Here is a 16,486-nt window from a genome sequence, read left to right on the forward strand (position 1 = left end):
CTCTTTCCCACTCACAAATACCTTGTTCAGCATGAAAAGCCAAAATGTTTTTTTGTGAAACCCAAAGCCGTTTGTGAGTGTAAAGAACCAGTTAAAGTTTGAAGAACATAATTCCATGAAGAACACCTAAATATGCAGAACTTTCACATGGTGTGGATTTTGTTTAAACCTTTAAAGTTTTTTTCCCCACTCAGATCTTTTGTTCAAACGTAGTTCTTTGGAAGTTTAAAGGTGGTTTGTAAGTCTGAAGAACCTCCACATGTTGTAAAGTAGTGTCTGTTTTAAATTGGTGTAGAACCTTTATGCTCTGGTTCTTTTAACCTCTCGAAGGTTTTTCACATGCAGCAGCCCCTTTTTCAAACTTGCTTCTTATTGACCCACGAGTAGGTTTTGAAGAACCTTTTTCAAGTTAAAGAACTTCCACACAACGTAAATGTTCTAGCATGAACTCTTCAGTTGATATAGAAACTTTACATCATGTAAAGGACCTTTAAACATGTTTGAGTGTGAAGGTTCTTCACATTTACACATCCTATTTTCAAAAATAGTTATTTAGGGAGCTATAAGTGGTTCTGCCATGACTCAAAGAACCTTTGTGGAGCCTTTAATGTACAGTTTAATGGAGTGGAGTGAATGCGTGACCTATTTAAATGAAGTTTAATTCATTGTTTTGAGTGTTGATGAAGAGAAAGAGGCCATATAAATAAGAACGAGGCTGATGATGATGAAGATAACACCCTGTTTCTTGTCCTCTTCCAGGTGGCCACCAATGGAATCATCTCCACCCAGGATCTGCCCATGGAGAAGCAGTATGTAGACGATGGGTTCCCCACTGAATTCCCCGTCATCGCTCCGTTTCTCGCTGACATTGACACCAGTAATGGAAAAGGAGCCATTTACTACCGGCAGACAGAAGCCCCCGGCGTGCTGAACCGGGTCGCTGCTGAGGTCCAGAGAGGTTTCCCCGGCTCACAGTTCACCCCAACCCACGCAGTCATCGCCACCTGGGAGAACGTGGCGGCTTATGAAGAAGTCAGCCGGTCTTCTGAGTTACGGGTAAGAGCGCAATGATTTCCAGACAGTATCAAAAAACGAGCTCTCATTCACTTTAATGGAATGACTGTCAGTGTCAAAACCAGGCATCAGCAAAGTGGATGGCAAGAGGGGGGGACGTAGGCTGTAAACACACCCACAACTTTTTTACCAAAGAGTTTAAAACATATTTTAACTGATTCACTTTGCTTTGAGTGAGGAGAGTGACCCTAAACCTTAATTATGCTCACTTTATTAAAACAGATGATCAAACATACCGTTTTGTCGTTGACACTCGTAACGCTACCAAAACTGCACCAAATGTTTCAGTAGTGACTTTTTCAGTAGCAAGAATTTCAGCTCATTTTGAGCTGACCTCAAAAACACAGCCAGTACATGATCAGCAAACACAGCGCTGAACAGCTGTTCACACAGAAAATCATCATATTCTTCATTTAAACACTAAAACGTTTGCTTTACTACAGAAAATACGTTTCCATTTTATATCAGAACTATAACTTTGCCAAATGTTTCAGTAGTGAATGTTTCAGTAGTGACTGTTTCAGTAGTGACTGATTCAGTACTGACTGTTTCAGTAGTGACTGTTTCAGTAGTGACTGTTTCAGTACTGACTGTTTCAGTAGTGACAATTTTAGCTGTGTTTCTTTTTGATATGAGAACTAAGATTTTGCCAAATGTTTCACTAGTGACTGTTTCAGTAGTGACTGTTTCAGTAGTGACAATTTTAGATGTGTTGTTCTGTTTGATATGAGAACTAAGATTTTGCCAAATGTTTCAGTAGTGACTGTTTCAGTAGTGACTGTTTCAGTAGTGACAATCTAAGATGTGTTGTTCTGTTTGATATGAGAACTAAGATTTTGCCAAATGTTTCAGTAGTGTCTGTTTCAGTAGTGACTGTTTCAGTAGTGTCTGTTTCAGTAGTGACAATTTTAGATGTGTTGTTCTGTTTGATATGAGAACTAAGATTTTGCCAAATGTTTCACTAGTGACTGTTTCAGTAGTGACTGTTTCAGTAGTGACAATCTAAGATGTGTTGTTCTGTTTGATATGAGAACTAAGATTTTGCCAAATGTTTCACTAGTGACTGTTTCAGTAGTGACTGTTTCAGTAGTGACAATCTAAGATGTGTTGTTCTGTTTGATATGAGAACTAAGATTTTGCCAAATGTTTCACTAGTGACTGTTTCAGTAGTGACTGTTTCAGTAGTGACAATTTTAGATGTGTTGTTCTGTTTGATATGAGAACTAAGATTTTGCCAAATGTTTCACTAGTGACTGTTTCAGTAGTGACTGTTTCAGTAGTGACAATTTTAGATGTGTTGTTCTGTTTGATATGAGAACTAAGATTTTGCCAAATGTTTCACTAGTGACTGTTTCAGTAGTGACTGTTTCAGTAGTGACAATTTTAGCTGTGTTTCTGTTTGATATGAGAACCAAAACTTTGCCAAATGTTTCAGTAGTGACTGTTTCAGTAGTGACAATTTTAGCTGTGTTTCTTTTTGATATGAGAACTAAGATTTTGCCAAATGTTTCACTAGTGACTGTTTCAGTAGTGACTGTTTCAGTAGTGACAATTTTAGATGTGTTGTTCTGTTTGATATGAGAACTAAGATTTTGCCAAATGTTTCACTAGTGACTGTTTCAGTAGTGACTGTTTCAGTAGTGACAATTTTAGATGTGTTGTTCTGTTTGATATGAGAACTAAGATTTTGCCAAATGTTTCAGTAGTGACTGTTTCAGTAGTGACAATTTTAGCTGTGTTTCTGTTTGATATGAGAACCAAAACTTTGCCAAATGTTTCAGTAGTGACTGTTTCAGTAGTGACAATTTTAGCTGTGTTTCTGTTTGATATGAGAACTAAGATTTTGCCAAATGTTTCTTTAGTGACTGTTTCAGTAGTGACTGTTTCAGTAGTCTCTGTTTCAGTAGTCTCTGTTTCAGTAGTGACTGTTTCAGTAGTGACTGTTTCAGTAGTCTCTGTTTCAGTAGTGACTGTTTCAGTAGTGACTGTTTCAGTAGTCTCTGTTTCAGTAGACTCTGTTTCAGTAGTGACCGTTTCAGTAGTGACAGTTTTTGCTGTGTTTCCGTTTGATATGTTTGATATGTTTCGGAAGTGACAGTTTCAGCTCACTTTGAGCTCAATAATGCAGCCAGTACATGACTAACAAACACAGCTGTTCACACAGAAAATCATCACCTTTTTCTTGAAAACACTAAAAATCTTACTTACCTGCAGAACATTTGTTTCTGTTTGATATCAGAACTAAAATGAAACCGTGTAAACAAAATTAGTGATTTTAACTTTAAAAAGTCCGTTTGCCTTAAAACATTGAATTCATTAAGTTTTTAATACACAACAACAATAGTCCACATTATTGAATATATGTAAACAGCCTGTAGTCAGAACTATGAAAACCAAATCATTTACATAAATCTGCCTGTTTAACCTACAGCAGGATAGCACCGCCCACTGAAGCTGAAGTTATAAGGAGCGTTTCAGCCCAGGCTGCTTTTTGAATGACACTCAATACAGAGCAGCCAATTAGAACAGAGCTCATATACATGTATCAGTCTTAAAGGCACAGTAACAGTCTGTTTAATGGTCCTATAAAAATTATTTACAGCTGTTTTTTGGTACATAAAATTGCAAAAATGCCTTAAGTAGACGTAAAAAGTACATGTCAGGGAGCCTCGGTTGGCTTTCTGTTTAAGTTGAAACATTACATCACTTGCTGTGTCATTTCCTGCTGCGGAAGCTGAGTATACAGATATAAACTAGCCCTGGGAATCCTCTGGGAGTGGTTTGAACTATTTGCCCCAGAAGCTCTGGGGATTAGCCCCGCACCTCCTGACCTCCCTGCAGGCGCAGGTTATCAGGCTGGGCCATCAGTCGTCTCTCCTAACTTAATTCCCCCCTCCGCTGCTTTAATTGCGAGCCCACAGGGCACCTGTGCACACAATGCTTCTCCTCACGAACTACTAATCTATCCCAGAATCCCCCCAGCCTCTAATTTCCCTGTAATTCACAGTAAAAAGTGGTGGCTGATGACCAGTAACTAAAGATTTTGAGCTGTTTACTTACAGGCCACAAGTGAGAAGGAAGGACACGAGCTGTTTAGGTGTATATTTATTACTGCTGATTGGCTCAGCGTAGTTAGTGGTGGTGTGACGATTCACAGGGTTCATTCTCCATTCAGTGTGTTTTTCAATACAGTAAAAATGAGGAATTCATTAAAATGTGCCTTTAGTAATAAAAGTACTGTAGCTGTCCCAGTTTAACGCTCTGGCCACATGCTAGTATATTAGTCCCAAGATGTTAGTCATGACACAGTGATATGATTCATGTTCTATTGGTACATTTTTAATAGTTAGTTGCAGTGGTGGACAGTAACTGAGTAACTGAGTAACTGAGTAAATGTAATTAGTTTCTGTACTTTAGTATTTTTGGTGTATCTGTACTGAAGTTTCTCCGTTCTGGACTTTTTCCTTTCACACCACTACATTTCAGAGTCTAATATCCGACTTTTTCCTCCTACATTTTGAGAAATCTGTCGTTCCTTTCTTAAAACGAGGCATTACATTTCAAAAAAGTGAGCAGATGATAATAAATAGTTTGATTACTCCAAACAGATGAAACATTGTGTATTCAAATGAAATCTTCATAAGCCAGAATGCCTTGAAAATGACCGGTAGGTCTTGCTTTTAGTTAAAGATTAACAGCTTTTAATTTGATTTGCATGTATAGGTTTAATCCATTCGAGAATGACTGTAAAACTAGACGTCAGTGAAACCCTGAAATTTCCAAACTTCTTAGTGCTCTCGAAACAGTTTATTTCATTTCAAGAAGTCTTTATAATTAGCTTATATGTCTAAATAAGAGTAAAAAGATTTAGATTTTAGATGTCTCTGCTCTCCAAGATATGTTTTCAGTATAAAGTACTCAAACTGGTTTGAAGCAATTTGAGAGATCTTCAGTGAAAGGGGACTTATGCAGTATTCATAATTTAATGTAACTACTGTAACTACAATGATATAATAATTATATAATAATTATAATAATAATATCATATAACTATAATTATTTAAATCTACTAGAATAGATTTACACACCTCAGTGTAAATACTGTATATCTCAATTCACCCTCTGCCCTCTTAGAGCTCCTAAGTCCCGCCTCCCAATGTGCCCGGTGTGCTCTGATTGGTCAGCTCACTCCCTCTGTTCTGATTGGTCAACCGCCAGAGCGGTTCCGCCCCTCCAGGTTCCGCCCCTGTCCTACAGTCTGCAGACAGACCTTTCTCTTCTGAGCAGCTGTTTCTCCAGCGGTGTCGGTTCTGCTGGATCAGTTCGATCCAGAGTGGGTCCTGAAAGTCTGGTCTGCATCTCCTCCACACGATACAGCACCGAACACACTCTTCCTCTTCCAGTAGCCGCTGTGCGCTGTGTGAGGGGGCCGAGCTCATCGGTAGGCGGGCAGTAAGGACTGTGTTACGAGATGATGTCATTTTGTAACGAAGGAAAAGGGCCGGAATTCCGAGCTGTTTCAGGGAGAAAAAGTGGGTTCTGTGGGGGAGAGTTTCTCCCTCTGGAGCGAACTTTGAGCTTTGTTTACATGCACAAAAAGTTATAACACACTAAATAAAGGGAGAATCCACCAAACCATGGTGGCAGATCTCGTATTCCTTTGTGATTCGGTGCAGTACTTGGTGTAATGCAGTGCCGACGTCTCGGCTTATTGGCTGAAGGGAGGCTCAGCGTTTGAATGCAGTAAAACATTGAGTGCTGCTGCTTTATCCCTCTGAGCTGTAGTGAATATACTGCTCTGTTGTTCTTACTTGCGGTGTATGTTTGGCTTTGTCCTCCGGGCCTATGGAGAGACGCAGCTGCGCTGCACGTTAAACATTATCTTTAGTTATTTATTACTTCAGACAACAGTCCGACGGCGCTCCTCTCAGAGATCGTCCTCGTATTTATATCCAGTGGTCAAGAGTTTCACTAGAGTCCAGACAGAGCATAAACAGAGCTTGAGTAATTACTCACTTCATCTTCTACAGCTTGAGCAGGGAGGTGGACGTCACTGAGAGAGGAAGTAACAGCTTGTAATCTGTCACGTCAGCGACCGCGGACGACTCCGTGTCTCTGTGGGAGGTCAGCTGAGAAAGGGTCCTTAACAGAGTCTGGAAGGAACAGTTTGCCAAAATAATCAACCTCGTATTTAGCAAGTCGACACAGTTTGAGGCAAGTGTGATGATTAAGGCATGCAGTTAGCACCATGCTAATTGGTGGGGTACAAGAGACCACCCGCCATTTGTTTAATGTCCAGTTAAGAAGGTCACTGAGTGCATCACAGCTGTTATAAAGCCATTACTGAGAAAAGGGCTGTTGTTCTAAGAACTGTGGCTTGTTAAATTTGTTTTGTGAGAAGCAGAAAATGATCAACCAGCTTCTCAGACTCTTTGGAGGCGTGTCTGCAGGTTCTCTGAGGAGCTGAAAGTGAGTCGCCTGAAAAGAGTGGAAGCTGGAATGAAGGTGGAGAGTGGCTCACTGAATGCTGGACAGTGTGAAGCTTCTAGACAGTTTTCAGTTAAATATAAAGTTGTATGCGAAAGTTTAGGTGCGCAATAATTTAACGCATTGGGGCAAAAAATAAGCTTTCTGCTTTTCTGCTTTTTCCATTTTTTAATTTCGCTGCTGTTGGAATGAAACCTTGTATCTCCAAAAAGGCAACTTTACAGGACAGGGAAAACCGTTATTAACTTTTAATGGAAGTAAATGGAGGAATATTTTTTCCCAAGTAATTTCGGACCGTTTATGTTGGTCCTTTCATCGTGAAATTTTGACGCAACATAAAGAGCAACTGCCTTTCTCAAATTATATCAAATGATTTCACCCCTCCTCCCTACCACTTAGCCCTTAGCCCTCTGGGGTAGGGTGTCCTGATTGTTGTTGAGATAGAGGGGTAGGGCGAAATGTTAGGGCTACATGACCCTCCAACCGGAGGTTTTTCAGACTCCAAGTAGAGTGTTACGAAGAAATGGAGCACAAGAGACCAAAAAAAAGAATTTCCTTTTTAAAATAATTACGATAACTGTTCTTTGCATTGTGCTGACGTTCTTATCCAGAGCAGATAATTTGATCATTATTTTACACAGGAAGGCCAAGGTGGTGTTAGGAGTCTTGCCCAAGGACTCTTACTGGTATAGTATAGGGTGCTGACCCAGGAGGGGGATTGAACCCCAGTCTACAGCGTAGAAGGCAGAGGTGTTAATCACTACGCTAAACCAAGTGCAAAAAAACCCGAATAGCATGCTGATGTCTCAGTAGCTAGCCAGACCATTTTCCCGTTCCACCTTAAATAATCCAGCAGTTCTGATGCCTGGGGTTCCAGAATGTAACTGCTGCTCCATTTAAGGTGGAACGGGAAAATTCTCACGAATCTGGAGAACATCTGACTTCAGCTTCACATCACTGAAGAATTAGGGGGGGTGATAATAAATAATTGCCCCCCCTCTTTGAAGGCGTGTGATCCCTAAATGTAACTAAAGCCCAGCAGTGAGGAGCTGAACTTTCCCCTCCTCTGCTGTCCCTGCAGACGGGCAGGGTCGCCTACAGGTAGCTGTTAATGAAGTGATGCTCTTTTTATTTGAGGGCCCCATTTCAGAGGGAAGATCTCAACCACTGCCCTGTAGCTCAGTTCCAAGGGGTTCGGGTGACACTCGAAAACAAGGGATAGGGGGTAAAAGAAGAAATGAGATTGGGCCAAAATGCTTTCTCTCAAGGTGGCTGTGTCTTCACAGGCTTTAGAAGTGCAAACAGCTAAGAATCCTGATCTTAGTCTCCGCTTCCTGCTGATTCTGTCTCACTCAGCATTGTTCACTATCACTGGCAGTGTTTGCTCACTGGCCTTTAATTGATCACAGTAGTCGTGCTCTGAGCCGTGGGGGATGTTGGAGGAGAGAACTTGATTTGATGTTTCCTCTCGGCTGCTGTGCAGAGAGTTCGCTCAGGCTTTTCGGTCTTAATCCTTCAAAGCTGAGGCAAAAAGCAGCTAAACCACTTCTTCGCTTTAATAAAGTGCGTTTCCAAAGTAACAAACATGATCACAAAGGCCTGAAATTAGTAGACGTTTATTTAGTTTGGGTCACAAAATACCATTTGGAGGAAGCAGATGTGCGAAGGTGAATACGTTTAACGCTTCACTGGCCTTTTATTGCTCCTCTGATGAGACAGAATAATAATAAGGGTCAAAAAATGGCTCAAAATTTAGTAAAAAAAAAACTACATTGATTGTGAGAATCACTCGTTCAGATTATTTGTTTAGGTTGAATAAAACTAGATAATTTATTGTTACCACATTAAGTCGTTTTTAGATTGGCCATTTTTCACAGTGCGTAGAGATATGAGGTTTCTGCTGATCGTAGTGCATCCAACAATAAAGGCAGCATGGAGCTTGTATTACACAGTGATAGGAAAGAGCACCTGGTGAGCGTTCACGTCCGTGTTGATCAGTAAAACGAATCAGTGTGTGAACCTGCACGGTCACTGAGAACTCTGGGGGCAGATTTTAATCCGTTTAAAGGACAAAGATGAATGGATCTGCAGTGAAATGCTAATGTAAGCTTTGCTTGCTCTGTACAGTATAAAGCCTCCTGGAGCTCAGCCGATCAGAATGCTTAACAATCTTATTTTAATTGATGGGCGAGAAACTAAAACAACAGGATGGTGTGTTGGAATAATTTAGCTTTGTTGCTGGTACCCAGTTAGCCTAACTAGCTAGGTAGCCAGGGCAGTTCTGCATAATTCACTCATTGAGATGTAAACAGAGTCACTCAGAGCGGTCTGGGTGTGAAATGGTTCAGGTGTCTTTACAATGGTGGTGATAGGACCCAGGGGTCGCCATGACTACAGCACAGATATATATATATATATATATTATTTACTATCAAGAACCACCAGAGAACCGACACGAGTCTTCTGAGTTTATATGGAATGTTGATGATGGAAAACAGTGGAAAATCTAAAAAAAAGTGAATTCCTAACCACTTCATGTAGGAACTCTGTGAGGAGCGTTTTAGAGGCGGACGTCTGGTTCCTATCACCACCACTGTGAACAGTTCTGACTCGGTAAGTTTTCTAGAGCGGAGCGTTTCACACCAAACCGCTCTGAATGACTCATCTCAGCCGTTTAATTGAGCATATATTTAGAAAACTTGGTGGATTTCCCCTTTAACGTGCCTGTTCTTTTAGCCTGCTGTATCAAGATCAATGGAACTAGGTTATTGATTTTCTCCTCTCCTGATATTATCATGATAAAACGGGTGTTTTATTTTGGAAATTTGTTGTCAAGTTGCAAGGAAATGTTTCTTGACGCTCACCATCACCCGGGTTATGATGAGATGGGGTTAATTTTGGGGGATTTCGGACAGTCCCTTATGTTTTCCTTTGGGACTGAATCCCAATAGTTTTATCTCGGTGGGAGTCGGCGGTCCTCAGATGTCTGTCTGTGAGCTGTTTGATGTGGAGGTGGAAGGAGGGAAGCCACATGGAGGTGTTATTCCCTGAACAAATAAGCAGTGGACGGCCTGATCAAGCCTGGCCTGTCTTCTGTCATCCAGTCCCGGCCCCGTGCCCTCTGCTAGCCAGCCTGGACTCTGGGTACATGTGGCCTGGCCCCGTCTCAGCCGTGCCATAAGTGGGAGCCTAATTATTTACAATAACATCTTTAAACAATCTTGTTTATGGGTGTGTTCCTGCAGCGCTTGGAGGCAGTGTGGTCTTGTAATTAAGAGATTGAGGCTCGGGGTGGTGGAGCTGGAGTGATGGGGGGGTTTGGTGGGGGTGTGGAAGTAGGTAGCCCGGGGGGGGCTCTTGAAGCCTGATGCAGTGTTTTGTCTTTGGGGGTTGGAGGCGGTGGGGGGGGGTTTGTTTTGTGTTTTTTGATGGTGGTGACGGAGGTGATAGCACCACAAGGGGAGAGCAGCTTGGATTACGGAAGAGGGAGGAGATTTCACACAGACCCTGTTTCAGTGGGGGGTGGGGGGTGGGGGTGGTCGGGGGGGGGGGGGGGTATGTGTGTGTGTGCAACCAAAGAGATATTTGACTTTACTTGATATACTTGAACATTCACTAGCTACTAGAACTAGTAGAACTTTCAGAGAGCCTATAGTGAGATTTTTCCTTACATTGTAAATTGAAACATGATTGGTTGATTCCACCATCCGTTTCCAATTATGTTAGCACTTTATCTGACATTTAAGGCCTTCAGTCCAGCTCCTGAAGGCCTGACCAATGGGAGACCTTTGCTTGTCTGTATCAACCTAGATACCACAGCAAAAAACAATCCTGATTGGACAATTTTCTTTTTTGGCAATTTAAGAATTGAATCCATTGAATTTCCGACTAAAACGTAATGAAATAAAAGTATTTCTACAGTGCTTACAGAGTTTAAATACAGCTATCATGATGAATTATATGAAAATAAACTACAATTGCAGGCGTATATTCTTTTTATTTCACAGAAATGTTTCAAAACATTCCAGACACAAAAAATGAATCTGCGAAAACAGCCCATTTTTTGAATTCATTGTTTTTGTGATGTCACGAAAACTAGTGCCTGTGTACATATCCACCCACAAAGTAAAGTAAACAAAATACAGGAAAGCATGCAGCATGTGGGCCCTTTAAAACTTTAAATTCTCTTTGTTTTTGTAGTAATGCCACATACAGCTCTGTTTAGTGCAGTTGGCTTAGCGTGAGATGAAATGCCAGCTGCTTTTGTCGCCTCATTCCTTGCAGCTCCACACAAGTCAGTCCGTCAGTTGGATATTTAAACACCGCAAGATAATTTAGTTCACTTCTTTACTCCATAGTACGTATTGACTTATTCAAATATCCAGTTAAGTAAAAGACTGCTGAGATGAGTTTGAATATTCATATATTCAAATATGCACATCCCTGTTCAAATAGCACTGCTGAACAAACAGCTCGGACGATCAGTTTGTTTTCTTTTGAGTTTGATGGTTAAGCTTATATATAAAAAATTTTTTATATATATATATATATATATATATATATATATAACCCTTTCAATGTACGTCAATGTAAAGAGATTTTAGAGCATTTATTGGTCTATTCATCATGAAATGTTCACACAAAATATATATGTATATGTATATATGGATTAAGTGACCCTTATTAGTCCCTCAGTGGGGTCACAGGGCCGGTTCCCTAACCTCTAGCCCATGACTGCCCCATATATATATATATATATATATATATAAAATTTACTTTTTAAAGACAGATGTATTTTTTGTGATGCCTACAGTTGACAGGGTTGCCAGGTCTGGCAATTTTACTTAAACGGGCCCATGTTATGGAAACCCAAATATTCCACACTTTAAAATAAAAGTTTGATATTGTATGTGAACATTGCTAAAGTTTCAAAATGAACTGCTCTTGCTTAGTCCATGCAGTCCATATATAGAAACTGAGTTTTTTCTTGAATAATACATAATATAGAGCCGCCAATCAGAACACAGTTCATTTGCATACATCAATTGTAAATGCAAAGTGATAAAAAACTGTCTGTTTAATAGTAAGAGATAAAGAGAGGTTGGAAAATGATCATGTAAAATGAAATTATGACGATTTATTACAGAAAACCACACAAACATCATAAGTGGACCTCATATTAAACAATAAGTTGAGACTTTATTGCTTTTCCCCATGACATAGTTTTCAAACTAGCCCAGTTTGGCGGGGAAACTGTGAACGTGGCAACCCTGATGGCTGGTGTGTGCACGATATCAACACTTTACCAATGAAAAGTGCACCCCCCCACCCCCCCAACCCCAGTTGAGCACTGAGTGTAGGGTGCATTTTCATCTAGAACGGCTGTATGTCCTGCTGATCAAGCACCTTGACCGTCTTAGATCAGCAAGAATCTGGTTGATGACCATCTCGGACCAGCTTGGACCATCTGAAACAAGCTAGCAACAGAAGCTGGTCTTGGCTGGACTTTTTGAGCTGGGTGCTCTGAGAAGTCCATGGCTCTGGAGGTAGAGACAGTGGGTGGTCAGGTCCGTCTGTCTGCGGCCTTCACTCAAGATGGGCTTCTCTCTGATCTCAGTGTTCCCAGGATTTAATGACACGATCTGGGCAATGACACTCAGACTGTATTATAACAAACCGAAGAGGGCAGGACAGACGCATTTACAGCTCCTCACATAGTGGCTTTGGTGGTCTCAGGGGGAGCCTTTTAATGGGGTGTGAAACCAACTGAGAGGAGGGAGAAGAATGGTGTTTACAGTTGGGGGGTGGCACAGTTGGTGGGTTACCAGAGCCTATAAAATCAGAGAAACAACTGAGCTTGTGGGAAACACCAAATTTGGGTTGAGCTCTGATATGTGGTGGTATTGGGATTTCCAAGTAATTGTGTAATTGTGGGATTATTTTAAACACATAATACTGTAAACGCTTAATATCATGCCAGATGTGCATATGTCAAGTAATTGATCAGATTTTAGAACTGGATCAGATTTACCCCTTGAAAGGCAATTATTCAGTAACTACTATGAATTATTCAGCATATATTATGAATTATTCAGTATCTACTATCAATCATTCAGCATCCACTATGAATTATTCAGTATCTACTATAAATTATCCAGTATTTACTATAAATTATTCAGTATCTAGTATGAATAATTCATCATTTACTATAAAGTATTCAGTATCTAGTATGAATAATTCATTATCTACTATAAACTATTCATTTTCTATGAAAAATTATTCAGTATGTAATTATTCAGGTATTATTAACTCAGTCTAACATGGACTTTTCAGTAATCGCTAAAATTATTCAACTACTCCTATAAAATATTATGATTTTTTTCAATATCTTCTATTGCTTATTAAGTAACAACTATAAATTATTTAGTAAATACTATGAATTACAAACTAACAGTTATAAAACATTCAGGACCCACTATTAATTATTTAGTATCTACTGTGAATTATTCAGTAGCAGCGGCAAATGATTCCATAGTATAAATAGTACAGTATTGTATACATTTTCTCTGTCTACTATACATTATTCAGTACTGTAAATTATTCAATAACTACAATTCTACTAGTGTGTAAGTTCTGTAAACATGAGCGTGAAGTCTTATACACCCTCCGGGGTTAAAAGAAACTCAGTTTTATAGACTGTAGATAAGCAAGGCAGGGTAACCTGTGTGGAGCGCAGCGTATTTTGTTCTTATTCATTAGAGCAGAGATAAACACTGATAAACAGGAGTTGTCAGAGAGCTTTTGTTCCTCGAGAAAGAGAAGCTGACCCTCCCTCAGGATGAGATAAGGCACTAAAAGCTTTGAATTTGAATAATGAACTGATGCCTATCTCCCTCACCCTTCCTGCAGGTTAACACGTTCCAGGCGGTGGTGGCTTACGACGAGGTAAACACCTACGCCCTGTTCCTCTACCCGGAGGACGGCCTGCAGTTCTACGGGACTCGCCCTAAAGAAACCTTCAATGTGGAGATTGAGCTGACCGCTCGAGTGGGCTTCACCAGGGGAGAAGTCTCGTACTTCTTCTTCTCTCGCACCGAAGGGCCTTACTACAGCATCACCACCAATGAGCAGTCCGTCAAGAACCTGTACCAGTAAGCACTGTGTTTTATACAGTATAACAGCCATTGTACACACTGTACCATCATTTAAAGCAATAGATTGGTAAAAAATGAAATGCACACAGTTGTCCCCGGACCCCAATTGCAGTTTATTAGCCGAGATTTCATAGTTTCTTTAGGTTTCCATTGGACCTACACTATAAACGATAACAATACGTTCCTACAAAGGTTTAAGTTCAGTGTACTGTGGTTTAACAGTCTTGTTCATTGATTTTATTTAAAGTTGTAAGTTTTCGGAAAAGAAATGTAACTAAATAGTACATATATTAGTAGCTGTAAATAGAAGGAATATTAGCTTTTGATCCTGAACTTTCAAATGCTCACTAATCACTGGTCATATTAATAGTTGTTATTCCGTAACGACTCAGACAGTCTAGACTGAAATGTTGTAAACAAAACACCAAAACTTAAACCAGTTAAAACTTGTTCACAGTTAAAAGTATATTGGGAACAGCATAAAGCTACATGGTAAAAAAAAGAGAAATATGTAAGTGATATTAAATAATAAACTGTCATTTTCTGGAATTTCTTGTCACAAAAATGTTATTTGGGGGCAGTCGTGGGCTGGAGGTTAGGGAACCAGCCTTGTGACTGGAAGGTCACCAATTTGATCTCCTATAGCAATACATAGCAAATATTGACCCTAACCGTCATATTTCACTCATCTATTGCCGTCTCCCTCCAGGCTGAGTAACGTTAATGTTCCTGGAATTTGGCTCTTCCATATTGGAAATTCGTACGCTTTCGAAAATGTGATTCCAGCAGCAGTTAGTGGCCAGTTACCCACCACTTTGCCCAGAAAGCAAGTGATTGAGTTCCCCACCACCTCAGAGTACCCTGAGACGGATGATTCCTTTGATGATGAGCAGGAATATACTGAGGATCCAGACTTCCAGAATCCTTCAGTTCCAGATTTCACTGAGCCAGGCCGAGATCGGTCTCACCTTCAGCCTTATGGTGGGGACGTCACGCTAACGTCTAACCCTCAGACTCATGATGCTGCTCCAGCGATCACTGGGCCTGGAGAATATCCCCCTTCAGAAACCATACCGGAGGTGGTCCAACAACAGCGCCCCCTGCCTGAACGTACCTTTCTGGAGATGAACCCCCATGCTACTGATGGCCATGTGGTCAGTGTGGAGGAAGACCTGGACTTTGACTCTGGAGGTGAGAATATATAAATCTAATATTCTTACCCTTAGAGCCGAGTGATATGCCCAGAAATCTTATCACGATGCATTGCAGCCGTAAGATCAGAAATTCATGACTTAATTTTTATTATTTTTTTATGTTTTAACATTCAATGAAATCAGCACCTGTACGTTGGCTGGAGGTTTATGAGAAATGGGCCAATAGAGATGGTCCAGAATTTCTTGGAATATCATCTGGTTGTATTAATATATCGCTGTTGTCGGACACAAACCTTGAATCTCTATTTTTGATGTTTTTCAGTTTTTAATATAATTTGAAAATGCCTGTTGTCCTTTACTTTGAAGATTTTACGAAGAATGGACCAAAAGAAACAGGTTACAATGAAAAAGTCTGGCTCCGCTGACTTACATTAAAACTAATATAAGTTTTTTTCCTTCTTCTGTAAAGTTACCATTTTGGAGATCCGAGGTTTTCTTCAGACAGCAGTGATATATGATTTTTTTTTTAGTAACAGTATTTTTATATGTTATTTAGTGAGTGTGTTTACATGCACTTAATAATCCGATAACTGCAGAAAATCAGATTTTGTCAGTGATCTGATCAACACGTTTACTGCACTTGAGTGATCAGATAACGGGGAAACTCCAGGTCTACAGGAGTCAGACAGTAATCAGATAACAGGGAAACTCCAGGTCTACAGGAGTCAGACAGTAATCAGATAACAGGGAAACTCCAGGTCTACAGGAGTCAGACAGTAATCAGATAATGGGGAAACTCCAGGTCTACATGAGTCAGACAGTAATCAGATAACGGGGAAACTCCAGGTCTACAGGAGTCAGACAGTAATCAGATAATGGGGAAACTCCAGGTCTACATGAGTCAGACAGTAATCAGATAACGGGGAAACTCCAGGTCTACAGGAGTCAGACAGTAATCAGATAACGGGGAAACTCCAGGTCTACAGGAGTCAGACAGTAATCAGATAACGGGGAAACTCCAGGTCTACAGGAGTCAGACAGTAATCAGATAATGGGGAAACTCCAGGTCTACACGAGTCAGACAGTAATCAGATAATGGGGAAACTCCAGGTCTACATGAGTCAGACAGTAATCAGATAACGGGGAAACTCCAGGTCTACAGGAGTCAGACAGTAATCAGATAATGGGGAAACTCCAGGTCTACAGGAGTCAGACAGTAATCAGATAACAGGGAAACTCCAGGTCTACAGGAGTCAGACAGTAATCAGATAATGGGGAAACTCCAGGTCTACACGAGTCAGACAGTAATCAGATAACGGGGAAAATCCAGGTCTACACGAGTCAGACAGTAATCAGATAACGGGGAAACTCCAGGTCTACAGGAGTCAGACAGTAATCAGATAACGGGGAAACTCCAGGTCTACAGGAGTCAGACAGTAATCAGATAATGGGGAAACTCCAGGTCTACATGAGTCAGACAGTAATCAGATAACGGGGAAAATCCAGGTCTACAGGAGTCAGACAGTAATCAGATAATGGGGAAACTCCAGCTCTACATGAGTCAGACAGTAATCAGATAACGGGGAAACTCCAGGTCTACATGAGTCAGACAGTAAT

At 40.5% G+C, this 16,486-nt stretch overlaps 1 protein-coding gene across 5 annotated transcripts in view; it reads left to right on the top strand.

Moving 5' to 3' along the window:
- The window catches only part of nid2a (nidogen 2a (osteonidogen)), a 92,162-nt gene that overhangs the window by 2,211 nt on the left and 73,465 nt on the right, over nt 1-16,486 (top strand). For all 5 annotated transcript variants that reach the window (XM_037542259.1, XM_037542262.1, XM_037542261.1 and 2 more), the window contains exons 2-4: nt 760-1,056; nt 13,471-13,712; nt 14,425-14,906. In XM_037542259.1, coding sequence (XP_037398156.1) covers nt 760-1,056; nt 13,471-13,712; nt 14,425-14,906 — 1,021 coding nt within the window. The remainder of the gene's footprint in view (nt 1-759; nt 1,057-13,470; nt 13,713-14,424; nt 14,907-16,486) is intronic.

The sequence above is a fragment of the Pygocentrus nattereri genome, chromosome 10 (genome assembly GCF_015220715.1).
Source record: "Pygocentrus nattereri isolate fPygNat1 chromosome 10, fPygNat1.pri, whole genome shotgun sequence".
NCBI lineage: Eukaryota > Metazoa > Chordata > Actinopteri > Characiformes > Serrasalmidae > Pygocentrus > Pygocentrus nattereri.